The sequence below is a fragment of the Wolffia australiana genome, chromosome 1 (assembly GCF_029677425.1).
Source record: "Wolffia australiana isolate 7733 chromosome 1, ASM2967742v1".
Taxonomy (NCBI): Eukaryota; Viridiplantae; Streptophyta; class Magnoliopsida; order Alismatales; family Araceae; genus Wolffia; species Wolffia australiana.
Genome location: NC_135835.1, coordinates 28,559,213 through 28,575,183, shown reverse-complemented (window position 1 = coordinate 28,575,183; position 15,971 = coordinate 28,559,213). Strand labels below are relative to the sequence as shown.

Here is a 15,971-nt window from a genome sequence, read left to right as displayed (position 1 = left end):
AAAAATAAATTATTCATCATTATTCCCATGTGATGTTTATAATGAAGTCCATGAGTATGTGCAATGACCTAATGAAATATGATGATATCAATAACATAGCAATTATAGTTTTTTAACGTGTATTCTAAATATTCCTATTCAAGATGGACTTATAATTATCCTGAACGAATAACACTATTTGATCATATTTATACTATAAGTATGGCTTACTCTGAAGCCATCAGTGTGGAGACACTCAAGACAGAGGGTGGGTGCTCTTTATAAAAAGAATTCGCTAAATTGATGCGTATGAATAGTATTATACTTAAATGTCAATCTGGTTAATCATTTCATGGTTGGATAAGTGATCTGTTGACCTGAGACGCCAATTACATCTCCTGGATGGACAACTGTGCTTTGGTTAGTGCTATGATTGTCTAACTATGGGATTCAAATAAATATTAGCTCAGATATAGTAAGAAGTTAAGAAGCCCTCAACCAAGAGGAGGGGTACCCATTTTAGGTGCCCAGTCTGGCAAGATATGACCCCCTCCTTTCTTCATTCTTATTTTCTCCCTTCAACCAAGAGGAGTGTCTTCATGGTGAGAAGATCTACAAGAGCTTCAAGAAGAGTTGGAGAAGAGGAACAGGAGATCTAAGAACGCCTTGATCATTTGGATGCTTCTGGAGGCTGGACCCAAGAACCTTCAAAAAAATATCCAAAGCAAAAAGTAGAGGGGAAAATAAATTCCGCACAAGGTACACAATATTTAATTTGTTTTAGAGATATATTAGAAATTGGTTTTAGCTTCCACTACATTGAAAAAATGTGTTATAGCTTTCAATCAAAGCACCAGGATCCTAAAGGTTTCCCTTCTTATGGAATGGATGTTGTCTCATCATTGCCTCTTGTGTGCAACATGAATCTATATCATTTTCAATCCTATTATCGAAGTCAACATTGAATATCCATAAAATACAAATAAACAACCTCAAACATATCTACCATATGAAGGCAAGTTGAGTCATTTTTTTATTTTTTCAAGATCAATAAATTTCTGGGGTCTTTATGTCATATTTATTTTTTTCCATCACGTCCAAAATAACCTACAATATCATTTGTATAATTGAATTTATGATTAAGCTCAAGAAAAATCAACATTGGTAATGTAAGATGATTTATTTAAATGTTAAACACAAGAATTTTGACCTACATATTATGTTTTACACAAAACTGAACTTCTCTTAAATAAAAAATAAGTTATTTTAGATTTTTGATGGATTTGATTTAATACACTTTTTAGGATTTTATGTCCTTTGATTTTAATTATTATCAAAGTTCAGCGACTAGTGAAAAAATAAATATCAGAATGCTTAATTAGTATCATGTATTATTTTATTTAAATTTTCTTCTGCATGATAAGCATTTTCACATCTCATTAGCATTAATTTTATATGTTATTCTAAATAAATATTATCTCCAGTTTATGATTCTTATTATGCACGATGCCTAACACATCTTTATACCTTTTAGGTAGTATTTTAATTTTTTTAATGATTATCCACTTTATTTTTCTTCAAAACAGTGTTTCCAATATTTAAGAAACTATCCCATGGTGACCGTTTTATGATTTGATAAAAGAAGGATCTAAGAAATCTAAACAAGATGAAAGGGGTCATTATGTGCAGTAGAGTTTCTAAAGCAATGAAACTATCTCTGTTATATTATGTCATCGTTGCATGCATTCTATGGTGACCTAATGAACCTTTATCACTTATTATGTATCTAATGGAATTTTTAAGACTATTTTTTAATTAATGATTGGCTTTAATCATTATATTTCTATGTAAGCGTCATTTAGAGTGGAACGTATGAGAACATTGATGGATATTATATGGCTGTCAAGACAAATCACAACACCACATTTTTATTTAAGTTCAAAAGAATATAGTATTAGTTCGTTATTATTTCAGCGTGATGTTTATAATGAAGTCCATGAATATATACAATTACCTAATGAATTATGATGTGAACATGACACAGTGATTGCTAATCTTTAAACATGTATTCTTAATATTCCTATTCAATGGATAGTTGAGATGGACATCGAATAATTTGTATAGACTAGCACTGTCAGATCCTCCTTATACGATAAGTACAATTGATCATGTGACTATTAGTGTGGCTACACTAGGGACAAATAGTTGGTGCTTTTTGGAGAAAGAGTTCACTGAATTAATCCGAAGAATCCTTGAATGATATTATCTAAACATGAATCATATTGATTCATGTCACCATCATATAAGTGATCCATTGACTTGAGACACCAAGGACATCTCTTGGATGGACAGTTACATTGTGACTACGACTTAGGAGTCTCTAACCACGGGATTCAAACAAGCCATAACTCGAATGTAGGAAAAAGCCTATGAAGATAATTGAGTGGTCAAGACGGGATCATCCAACCTTGATATAAGAGGAGATTCACTCAAGGAAGACGACGCAACAGAGCAGTGGCCAAGGTAGTGAGGATAATGGAGAAAGACACTCTCCGACGATCCCCGTTACATGACGGATTAGGGTTTGACAATCAACCATATCCTAAGTCATTTGGGAGCCTCTTGTAGATGAAAGATTATACATATACAGTACCTAATGATGGTAAAGGTTCCATGAGAGAGTTTAAACACTACTCAACATCTTCTAGAGCATGAGGTGTAGCTTGGTACCCACATATTGAAAACTTAACTTACAATTGGATTAAATTGATCCTTAGTTAATTACTCTATATGTTGATATAGTGAATTAATAAGATTGGCCAGTAATTTTTATTGGGACACTAATGTTATTAACTAGAATGATACATGGGCCTAGAAGGTCACACACATTAGATCATAGGGGCATTGCTGAATATATTTTACTTGATGTATTTTCAATAAAAACTTAAATAAAATATAAATAAGGGAAGGGGCACCCATTTTAGGCACCTAGGTCAACCAGATTGGGCTCCCCCCCCCTCCATTCTATGCACTTCTCCACTCAACCACGGAGAGAGTCTTCAAGGTGAGAATATCTTCAAGATTTTCAAGAAGAGTTGGAGAACAAGAAGTGGAGATCCAAGAGCAATGTAGTCACATGGATACTTTTTGAGGCCGAGCACGTGAAAGGCTTCAGAAAAATCTCAAAGTGCACAAGTCAAGGGTAGAACAAGTTCCCCACAATGTATATATGATGTGTGTATTTAAAGATAGATTTAAAATAGATACTCGCTTCCATTGCATACAAAAATATACTTTCTATGATTAAACCAAGGCACCACAACCCAACAAACATGTGTTGACAAGTCAAATGGGATGGGGTAATTAAAGACTCATCACTGGCCAAAAAGGAATAGTGATAGTAATTCCACCACCAAAAAAGAAAAAACAAAAGAAAATTTAGTTTATGGATTAGATTCTAACAGCCAGAATAGGAAGATAAAAAGCAAGCCAGAAAAAGGTGCATTACCATCTACACTTTCATTAGATAACCCACATTCAACTAGAAGTATATTTCAATTATTATGTCAGAGCGAACCAATATAAATGGAAAAAACAATTTCTATATTAAACCTAAACAAATCGACACCCATCTCATTTATCATGAAATAACGAGAGCGTTATCTTTTTATTTATTTCATAGTGTTCAGATTATTTGACAATCTCTACCCTAAAGTATCCTTTAATATGGCTCAAGCCCAAATGATAAATTCACAATCGGGTTTCAATTTTTGTTGTTTGCTTGTCAATTTAATGAATAAAATCTATTAAAAACATTTTCTCTAAGAAAATATGGAAGCTGGTGATGAGTGAGGATCATCTTTGCATGGAATGACGATTGGGAATTTTAAACACATTAAGTGATGGTTAAAAGACAAAAGAAACCCATATAAAACTGAGATTGCAAGAGACAAGGAAAATGGGATTTGAGAAGGGGGTAGTTCTTTTTAAATGATAATAGATATGAGATAGTGGTATAAGTGAAATAAAAAAAACGAGCGAGATAGAGGATGAAGTAATGCTAACGAGATAGGAAGATAGACTGATACAAAGGTCGTACATGACGATATAATGATTCTGCATAAGCGGGTGATAGTAAGACAACGAAGACATGGTGATGTGAAAGGCATAAGACATGACAAAAATGTGAAAGCATGTACATATGATATGGATGATTTTTTTAACCTAAAAAAAATCATAATAATTTAACACAAGGAAACTTACCCCAGATTCTTACATTCTACTAGGATCATAATAATTCGTGAGTACAAGTAACCTCCTTCTCTTCTTAGTTGCCTCTATTTTTAAACACTCAGGATACATAGAACAAGCTTGATGGATTTCAGAAACTTATATTTTAAGTTTCCCCACAAATGTAAAAATAAAATTCAAGGATGATTTTTTACAAACATCCCTGCCTAAGTTTATAGATCTGAAGGCATGGATGGGAGAGAGAGATGAAGCTGGCCTCAAAATTCAACTCAATTGGTCTTCAGGATCATCAAATATCAAGCTCTAAATTTAGAGAAATCTGGACATCTACTTGAATAAATATTCTCTCTCCTCATTAGCGCCATTACAAACTCACCTTTTTTGATTAATGGTTTTTTATCTTGTTATACTTTCTTTAATGAATGGCAACATTTCTCCCCTTATTCTACAATTTGTAGCTCCTAGAACAACATGTCATGCATGAAAAAGATAAAAATACTGAAGGCTTGTTATTTGTATAATTATCCCAAATTTATATTTGATGAGAATGACAAGCATTATATAAAAAATGCAGGACATTATTTCACGAATAAAGTTATGACATGTTAACATAGATTGCACCCGACTTCAATGTAATTTTCATTTCTGCCAATGACATGATGACACATCATCAGGCCACATATTTTCAAATTTCCAACATCGAGTAACACATAAAAATAATCAATAATCCATTATTTTCAATGACATTTATTGAAAATTTAATGACACATTTCTATTTTTTCATAACATCCTAGTGATTAAAAAAATTTCCATCAGGCAATTTGTGATGCCATAATGACACCTTCTCATAATAACAAGATTTTCTAATTATTGCCAAAATATGATTACTCACTATTTGATCAAATAAAGTGGTGGCACAAGACAATGAGAGAATTAATCCTGGAAAAAATGGAATAAGGATATATTTAAATATAACATGAGTCAAGAATATATATAAAATGAATTCTGAATTATAAAATTAATATATTTCTGATTATTATGTCAAAGAATCAATAAAATTATATTCCAATGTTGGAATATATGTTTTATGATGGCAGAAAAATTCTTAAGCATACCAAAAAATCCAAACGAATCAGTATATTCCTTTATAAATAGATTTAATCATCTTAGGTTTGATAATTTACGTACATGATTATTATAAAGCAATAAATATGTAAATTCCATGACACTAACCTAATAATTAGTGTCTTACCACCAAGCCAATATGTTTATTATGTATTCATCTTGTTTAGAATTGTGCGTAATCATTTCTCGATTAAACTTACTAAAACATATAGCCATCTATTATGAAACAAGGCGATGAACCAGAAATTGAGTGAAAATATGTTTTTTAGGAATCTCATTTATGAAATAATATTTATTAAAATTTCAAAACTTAGTACATGGTAAGGGTTGAATACATGGAAGCATGTCATGAGAGAGTGAATTTTCACTAAATATACTTAGGAATACTTTGAGAGAACTTTTATGTTTTTTGATATTTTTTTATGAATGAAATTCAGTTAAATGTAATAAACTAGTGACAAATAATTTAACCAAACTAGATAAATATATAATTTACTTTTTAGTATTCCATGAATTAAGTATGTTTATTATGAAATAGTAAGGAAAAAACAGATTTTTTGGAGTCTTATAGTAAAAAAATAAAGTAAATTGATAATAGAGTTGGGCCAATTCAGTTTGGTTTGACCTGGCCAGATTGGGTTAACTCGATCATCTACTGAATTCAGCCTGTTGAGTCGGTAATTCTGTTGATCATACCTCATTGGTGCTGACGTTGAGAAACTTATCTTCCACCGACAAGGGTAGCTAGTGTGCTAAGCAGCAGTTATCAAAGGTTGGCACTGGATAGCGTGATGAGTGGCAGCGATGTTGCGAAGGATGGAAATGGTGTACAAGTTTCTATGCGAGGAAGGATTTAGTGCGTTTGATGCGTTGCAAATATTTTCGTATGGGGTATTAAATCCAATGTTTAAGTAGATAAAGTAAAGATAAAGTAAAGATAAAGTTAAAATTAAGAATACAATAACTCACATAAACCTTCTCTTGACTTTACCCAACGGCCAAGTAGTGTTTTTTCCAACATTTTTAATTTACTAAATTTTCTATGTTTTTATAGACTTTTATTCTAAGGAAAATAAATTTTGACTTTGAATCTGATTTCTCGTAGATTTTTGACATTATATTCATGATGATATTCATTATATTTCAGTCACAATATATATCTAATTTATATTTCTGGCTTTACATTTATTTTATATACATTATTCATGTATTTTTGGGTTTATTATTGGGTGTAACATTTCAATTAGTCTAATGGCCACCAAAATAATTTATTCTTGATAATGATTGATGCCAATCAATCAATTAATCTCGTTAATAGTTTTTTTTATTGGCAAAATCACGGTGTCGGGTACGTCCGACCATGCGATTATGCACGTAGACCGATCCATCCGTGCCATGGATGCCACCGGGGGGGTGTTTATTTATATGATGCAATGGTTTTTATTATTTTTAGGCATGGAGCGAGCGTACATATCCCACTTACACAAGGACCCGACTCGCCCACACCCATGTTGTAGGAAGGAAAAAGGTACATAGGCGTTATCTAGTGAAGGCTGGGACATGGTCACTCGTGCCAACAGGAGTTGGTTGAGCCCTCGTAGCGATCCAAAGTGTGAAGTGCTTAGTCCATCCTGTCGTTCACAGATGTCATCGTGAAGGTGCACGACTTGACAAACTATCAGGCGAGAGGGTGAGCTCTCCCGCCTCTAGCGCTCCAAGCTATTCACCACTCCCGCAGGCCTTCCTTCAATAGTATGTAATGCGTACAAAGGGCCGGCAAGCCGAGGTTGCATCCACGAGCTGTCAATGCGATTGCATCCACGAGCTGTCAGAGGGAGTGCCTACCAAGAAAGGAAAAGGGAGGAAGGGGTTCGTGTGTGTAATGCGTGGTTGGCAAGAACATCTGATGTCTGATTTCCCGCGTGCAATTGGTGACGAACACTAGTTGTGCGGGGGCGGCACCGCATGATGTCCTACCATACGCATTGCAGTCGCCACTGGGAGTATTTGCCTGCACGAAGCTTGTCAACTAACACCTGTGAGTTTGATTCTATGACGATGTTGTGAAGGTTTTGTTCCTCACAGAGGAGTAAACCATCACATATCGCCATAACGTTGGCTACTGTATTAGTTTGCATGCCGTAAAAAGAGGAAAAGCAAAGATAATACTCCATGTATGATCCCATAGGATACCACCTCCCCCTATTGGCCTCGGGTTCCCTTTGGCCGCACCATCCACATTTAGCTTGAGGATGCTGATTAGCGGTGGGTGCCAATGAACAATCTGTAGTCGAATGTGTATGGGGGTGAGGGTCACCGGAATACTCCAAGATTGAAGTAGGTCGTATCTGGGACTAAGCTGCAGGCGCGAGGTGGTAAGAGGTGGTGTGTACGCCGTATCCATTGCTTGACTCGTCCCATAATATCCAAGTCGCGCATGGGAGTTCCTGCAAAAAGAGAAGAATTTCACCCTTTCCAAATCTCCAATAGTAAGCTATGGTGACGTGTCGGAGGGGGCTTCATTTGGAGCATGTTAGCAAGAGATTTATCTTGCCAAAACACTCTAACGATGTCATAGTAGAGGAGGTACCGAGGAGTGATTTGGCGCCAACAATCTAGAGTTGTCTCACTATGGAAGAAAAGGTGCTTCATAGTCTCAGCTCGGGGAGATGTGGGGCAACAATGGCAACGTGAACTGAGAGATTGACAAATACGGGTCACTCGATCATCAATCGGGAGGCCACGATGCAAGAGTCTCCACAAAAAAAGGACGCACGAGTAATGATCGCCGAATGCCAGATTCGACGACCCCAGTGTTGGGTGGGGGATTTCTCACGGAAATGCTCCCAAGAAGAGCGGCAAGAGAATGGCCCATCGAGGGTAAGCGTCCAAATATGAGTATTCATGGCCTGGGGTAACATGTCGATGGGAATCGTTAATGGTTGATGTTAGTCAATCATTGAAACAATACCGTATGGCATCAAGATTAGCGATGGCATAATGACATCAATTTTTGACATTTTTATAATCATTTTTTCATTGTTGTGATGATGTAGCCCAAAGGAGTGACTTGATTCACAATAATGCGATGCAGAGATTGAGGAAATCAGAATTAAAATAATAATTATTTAAATATTATTTTCTCTTTTGATTAGTCAAAAAGTGCATTGTGTACTAAAGTGTCACGAGACACATAGCACCACATGAACACATGGCATTGGTGTGGCGTACTTTGATAGGCCGCCAAATCACACATGTTTTTTCTTCATTATATTTATTATATAAAAATAAATATAGTGTGATTTCTTCCTTTTGTCTTTTTCCTACAAGGACACAGAACATGACGTGAGTTATCAATCACGGATGACATGGGCAAATCCAAGCTAATGATTGCATTTAATACCAAATTGTAGACAAAACCCTAAAAGTGATGTGGCGGTGGTGATGATGATGAGGAGATAGAAATAATGGAATTAAATTAACAAACAAGAATTCTCCAACTTATAGCCTTGATATCACAAAAGCCAAAAGGCTGATTTATATGAAACTTTGAGGACAGATTCATGTTACTCTCCTTTATCAATCATTATTTTATCTAAAAGTTGAAATCAAATCAACGATGACATAATTATAACCCTAAAATTGAGTTTATCAGAGTTCTTCACATTATCTTGTCTGAGATGTCACCTCTCGCACCAAGGACAAGCAATCCCATTTAGTCTATGTAGTCATATTAGCAAACTTCTTTTTGTCACTCTGACTAAGAATATTTAGAGTTCCATTATTTGGAACCCATAGACCATAGTCAAAGTACAACCATCCGTCCCTAAAACATATTTGGAGTCGCAAGTACAATGACCACTTACACAACCACGACATGAATCAACATGATTCACAGTTTGGTATGATATCATTCAGGTATTCACATGGATCAATCTATTTAACTCTTTTGGATAAAGAGCATCCACAATCTATCGTTAGTTTCTCCACACTAGTGGTTATGAGATCCACCATTAACATCATATAAGTGAGACAAAATAGTAACCTTCGAAAATAGATATTTAGAAAACATGCTCAAAGACTAGTGATCCGTATTATGATCTCAACATAGTTCACTAAGTCAGATCATGGACTCATGTACTTCATTTTAAGCATCACATATGCACTATAAGGAATAAAGGTCACACACAAAGATTATTGATCTATCTACCTACTAAAAATCAAACACTACAAACTTTGATTTACAAGCCTATCTATCAACCCGCTCTCCAATTCTATAGTCTAAAATAAATTTTTAAAATTCATACACATATTCATCTAAAATATAATTGTTGACTTAATAAATTTATTTATTCATTGCATAAACTAATAAAATAATTAAAAATTCCCATAAAACTTAAAAATCCTAGTGGCTCATAAAAATCAAATAATAGTAGTTCAATCCCTTTTCACGAAATACAATATTTTTAATCATATTACATAATAAAAAATTAATAAACTGCATGCATTAACACCGAGGCATGTATGTAATTGATAAATGTGTATAAACTAATCGATAACATATTTATTTGAAACCATTTTAATTCGTTGTAATTACTTGAATGTGCTTGATAAATGTGCATGTTATCAACACTAATATGCAAGTTTTTATATAAATGATTTTAAAATTTATTTTCGTATGGTTGTTTGGATTGTAGTTGAGGACCAAATATCACAAGTTAATGCTACAAAAATCATGATGATATGATTTGTCCTAACACAAAATGATACATAGTATATCTTTCTTATGGCTTCATATATTATGGATGTCCTACTATTGGTTAGTCTTTTCATAAATCTCCAAGTAAAAAGATTAATTAATGTTTTTTTCATTTGGATTAATTAATTATTATTACCAATATTGACTTAATAATGTATACACTACGCTGAATTGTAGAAGATATGGGTGAAGAATATCAGACCTCATTTAAAAGTCATGTCCAACTCAAATAATAGATGTTTTATGAGTTGGAAAATAATATAGGTTAAATGATGGGCTCTGCAAGGAGAGGGAAGAATGTAAAAAAACCTTTAAATCAAGAGCTTATGAGCTCAGCTTGATCGAAAAGATATGAATATAATTAGCATTTGAATGTCACATTCCAGCGTGTTCTAAATACCAACATATAGTTATGGAAACTTCTGTACTCTATATGAACATCTCCAGGACTCATGGAATATGATCAGCACCTTTAAACTACGTATGACAAAAAGGTAAAAAATGAAAATTTTCTTAAAGCATTAACACATCAACATTTCTTTCATTCTCAGTTGACATTGTTTCATTTTCATATTTTTAAAGGGAATCTCAAAGAGCATGTAAAGTGAATTAAACCATTAATAGGAAGAAGGTCTCCCTAGTCTATAGTGGTCAACCTTTACAATTACCTTCACGTATGCAGATTCAAATGTCGTAATCATTAATGCGTTTGATGACACAAAATTTGGAACAGGAAATGAAAGAAAATATTAAAACATTGAAAATAGTAGGAATACAACTACAGTGTTTCTTACATGGTTAATTCAAACAAATAATTGTGTTTCACGATGCCACCAAAGTGTTATTTCTCTGGAAAAATATGCTAATCTAGTTGAATCTTTCCAACAGTTTTGTATTTTAAAAAATATATATTGGGTATGCAAAATTGTAAATTCAGTACAATGAGAATGCAAAACTGTACATTGATTACATGGAGTATTTTAAGAATTTACTTTTAGTATGCGAAAATGTCAGAAACCCAGAGGCTTAATAAATTATTTTCCCATAATTTTGCAACTGTCCTATTTCAGTGCAGATGCAAGGGTGAAAATTAATTAGTAAATTAATCATAAATTTATTGGGGTTTTTCCCTGTCAGATAAGAGACACAAATGACCGTAGGTGTTCCCTTTGCGGAGATCAGTAAATGAACGGCCACGATCCACCGGACGCGCCCGATGAAATCACGCGGGATCTTGAACTTTCGTCGAAGGGAAGAATGACGTATCCACGGTCAGAACGGGTCCCCAGTCAGATTCCCAAAGAAGCAAACGTCGAGGACTCCCTATCCTCGGATCAAAATTGGACGGACAAGATCTTCGTATGAAAACAGTTGCGTTGGTTGTCCTATTTACAATGTTGCCCTGCCTTTTGAAATCTGTCCCCGACTAATAGAACAAAGCGCATATCGAGCTCTCATTCCGACTATCATACCGCGACCGCGACCTCTCGCGGCGGAGCGCCGCCAGCCATCAGCCGTCGCCGCCGCCGGCCAGCCAGATCTCGCTTCGATTCTACGATTCGCGCGGAAGATCTTCGATTCGATTGTTCTAAGCTGCTTTCAATCGCTCGATTTCATGTCCTAGGCATTGAGATTGCTGCATAGCATCGTAGGTTGATAGAGATGGGGGGTGTGTTCGAGAACTGGGAGCGCCTGGTGAGGGCGGCTCTGCGGCGAGATCAGACGCGCGGCGTCGGGCGAGGGCTTGGACGGGGCTCTGCAATCGCCGGCGCTGTTCCTGTGTCTCTTTCCGCCACTTCTAACATCGATGCGATACTGCAACTTGCGAATGAAGTAGAAGTCGAGAACCCTACTGTCTCCAGGATATGTGAGTTCCTCGTGCTGTTCTTTTGAAAAATCTGGTTTTTTTCGATGCTGTGAATGTCGTGGGATTGATTTTTGCCACTTTATCGTGGATCGACGTCTGTGGTGGCGCGACCTGAGTGATTATGATTCATCAACTTGTGATTTGAATCTCGAGAATTTCATTCGTGGATAAGTTTTTTATTCACCTTTCTGAAGTCAGTTTGCCAGGAAGGGTGTGGGAGTTATCTTTTGAATGTTCTAAATGTATTGGGTTATTATTCTGTCAATTTAAACGTCGATTGAGGGCTCTGTGAACGCGTCCAGAGTAATTATGACCTCCGAATTTTATTCACCAGCTTGCGATTCAAAGTTGAAATTTTTTCATACTTTGGTACCTTTTGTTTACCTTTCTGATATCAGTATGCGAGCAAGCGTATGGGATGGCTCAAAAATTGGACCCGGATAGCGAAGGCAGAGGTGTGGTACAGTTCAAGACTGGCCTGCTCTCTGTCATCAAGGTGCTGTTGCGCATGCCTCTGTTCTCACAGAATTGGAAACTGTCTGGTATTCATGAAGAATTTCCCATGAAGACCTCTGACGCTGTTTCAAAAAATTACAGCAAAAAGGTCAGAAGATGGATCGTGACAGTGCCATTCAACATCTTTGGAGTTTTTACCAGTCTTACAAGAGGCGGCACAATGTGGAAGATATACAAAAGGATCAGCAACGCCTTGCAGAGTCGGGGACTTTTAGCAGCACCTTCGGGAAGTATGTCAAAATTTCATCTAAAATCGCTTCTTTTCAACCATTTTTTAACACCGTGCTCTATAACTTCTGCGTGTAGACTTGACCTATTACTCTGCTCTATCGTTGTTTTGGCAAAATCTTCTGGGAATCTTACAAGAATGTCAATTTTCCTTGAAAAATTTCGGCGTAGACTATTTCTCATTTCTTATTTCCATTTTTCTTTCGTAAAGGAGGAGAGAACCAGTGATCGTTTCCCCTGGATCGCGAATACCTTATCAAAGTCTGTGGTCTGTTATTGTTGAGTTTTTGCTGTCCAAAGTAAAGTGTCTGTTACAAGTTAGATATAATCCGGAATCACCTTCTACTGAACCAAGAAACGCACGCCTGCCATATTTTTGTCGCTAATATTGATGAATCGGTGAAACTTTATGGTGTCAAGGGAAACTGCCGTGAGAATATATTTTTGTGAATACGGTCATTCTGGGCACTTTTCATAACATGGCAGCATGAACGGGGGTACTTGGCTACTGATATTATTGTTTCTAATCTGTGGTTTTCAATCCGTTATTACATACACTTGAAAAATGGGCTTACATTTGTAGTATCATGTACGATTCATTTAAATAAGCAATGTTGGTCAGTGAACTATTGAAGTATTGATTTAGTGAAGTTCCTTGTTATCTTGGTCTATTTTCTAATTTTTTCAGGATGAAAAATGTTTATGCTACTATAAAGGTTCTTATTGATGTCTTGGAGGCATTAGTAGGAGAAGATTACTCGGACAGGATGGGAAGGATAATTATGGAGGAGGTTTGTTCATTGTATTTCTTTATAACTTCTTATATTTGTAAACAAATTTATTGTTCAAAAAAAAATTGTGATCAAAATTGATTTTTTTGGACTTTGAACTCGCAATCTGTGCGAAATTCTTCAATAATGTTGTATGGAATGCTTAGATCCTTAAACTTTAGTATCGTATGCATGCACTTGGTGTACCAGATAATGGATACAATTGATCTAATGCCATGTGTACAAATAGTTATTTGAAGATCCTTTTTTGACGTCCAATATCTATGGAGGAGGTCTGTTTGATGATGAATGAACAGCAAAACTATCCAGTTCGTGTTTGGTTCGTTCACGAACGAACTGATTCTGTGAATGAATGATTCACATTGGAAGGACAAGGAAAGAAGCAGACCTAACCGGTGGATTCCCAGAGAGGAGGCCAACCCTCAATTCCTCTCCTCCTGGACAATTTGCTCGCTTTCCATCTGTTGATCCGCCGTGTTTTAGAGAGTTCACCTGATTTTGTGATCAGATCGACTAACTTCCTTCCTCTATCCTTTGATCTGATCGCTGGAGAGGGTTCAAGTGAGATGGCAAAATAGGTGACTTTAAGTTTGGCCCTGGTGATCGTGGCAGTGGTGGTGGATGTTCTGGTCTTCCTTTTCAATTGTTTACATGCTTGTCAACTATCAGCATCCGGTTGATGCAAACCAGACCTTTTTTTCTAAGGTTGCAAAGGTTTTCTTTCTTTTGAAAAAAAGGCTGGGAAGTTATTCTATTCGTTCTTTTTATGTCCTATCTCAGTTTGCGGAGAGTGCAATCTACTTAATATAGTAGTCTTTAGGAATGTGCATTTGAAAAGTGACCCAATTATGGTGTTAATATGATTTCGTGAACACTCAAAAGCCTTCTGAGCATGGAATCCACAAAAAAAGAGGATAGGAGGAAATTTTTTTTTTTTGAAGAAAGATAGGAGGAAAATTTCGCCCTATGAAGACGTTTCCACTTTACGTAAGCGTGCCCGGGCTTTTTCAAGCTGTTCAATAGCTGCTTGACGTAACTCTTCTGGAGATGTATTATCCCCTTAAGAGGGCCATAAGTTGGAGGTGTATTCTCCCCTGAGGCCAAAAGTAGGGGTATTCCTCTAAAGAGTGAGCCCTCAAGCAGTGGGAGGAGAATATGATCTCTGACCATGTGCCTGTTGAAGAATGAGCCGGCGACTCATATGCAGTGGCCTGGTTAAGGGAATCCACAGGAGCCATAGCAAAAGCGAGTCTTCATAGGGCGATTGTCACTGCTTATGGACCCGAACCTGGGTGATCTATCCATGACCAGGATGACGCTTGGGTGAAACTAAGTGGAGGTCCGAATCGACTGATGTTGAAGAATCAGCGGATGAGTTGTGGTTAGGGGTGAAATGCCACTCGAACCCAGAGCTAGCTGGTTCTCCCTGAAATGTGTTGAGGCGCATCAGTTGACTGGACATCTGGGGGTAAAGCACTGCTTTGGTGCGGGCCACGAGAGCGGTACCAAATTGAGGCAAACTCTGAATACTAGATATGACCCCTAACGGAGGTCAAGGTCAGCCAGTGAGACGATGGGGATAAGCTTCATCGTCGAGAGGGAAACAGCCCAGATCACCAGCTACGGCCGCTAAATGATCTCTCAGTTATAAATGAGATTTTGTGTTGTACCAAGTCTGAAACCAAGTGGATTTATTTTTTGTCCCATATTATTCTATTATCTTTCCATCCATATATTATTTCTAAATATGAATCTAAATCTTAGATTCCTCTAAAGAATGAGCCGTGTAAAGGACATAGCCAAAATTTTTTTTTGAAAAAAAAGGAGCGTTGCGATATTTTCCAAAAAAAAGGAGGGTTGGGGAGATGCATCATGAAAAGGACGGCTAGTTGAGCATCCCAGGACATAGCCATAGGCCTGGTGAGCTGAACTTGAATCCTCTCTCTAAGAAAAGGGCTATCAAAAGAGAATAAGCACTCATGCACAAAAAATTAATAGCTAAATTAATCACGGCCACTAGCATTAACCTTTAGGATTAGTCAATACCTTAGGTCTGAGTAACCATTAGGCAACCAAGTGTGCTTTCAAACAATCACCACTCCATCATGACCAAGGTGCTCCGTAAACACCCGTTGGCATCTTGCATTATATTAAGTGAAGGCTGTGAAATTGCCCCAAGTGGCATCTTTTCCGAGTGCCACTTTTTCATCAGCCCGGAAGCATGTCATCCGGGATGATCTTGGGTGTGATGAGCTGAATTTGGTTCTGGTACATTAGATAGCAATGTGATGAATGCCAACTACAAAACTGAACTGGGAGGTACATTTTGAAGCACGGTCTGGAGAAGTATTGTTAATGGGTGAAGAAGGTTGACATTGCAGACATCGTGTTAGGGGAAACTGTGGTGAGTGTAGTGGTTCTTGAAGGTTGGACTGATGCATAAAGATTGGTCTAT

The 15,971-nt window shown here is 36.5% G+C and overlaps 1 protein-coding gene across 1 annotated transcript in view; it reads left to right on the top strand.

The window, feature by feature from the left end:
- Positions 1 to 11,546: 11,546 nt before the first annotated feature.
- GSL8 (glucan synthase-like 8) overlaps positions 11,547 to 15,971 on the top strand; it is a 55,564-nt gene continuing 51,139 nt past the window's right edge. Inside the window, exons 1-4 of the mRNA XM_078588309.1 lie at positions 11,547 to 11,981; positions 12,380 to 12,477; positions 12,579 to 12,727; positions 13,414 to 13,516. Of these exons, the coding sequence (XP_078444435.1) occupies positions 11,777 to 11,981; positions 12,380 to 12,477; positions 12,579 to 12,727; positions 13,414 to 13,516 (555 nt within the window). The 5' untranslated portion in view covers positions 11,547 to 11,776. The remainder of the gene's footprint in view (positions 11,982 to 12,379; positions 12,478 to 12,578; positions 12,728 to 13,413; positions 13,517 to 15,971) is intronic.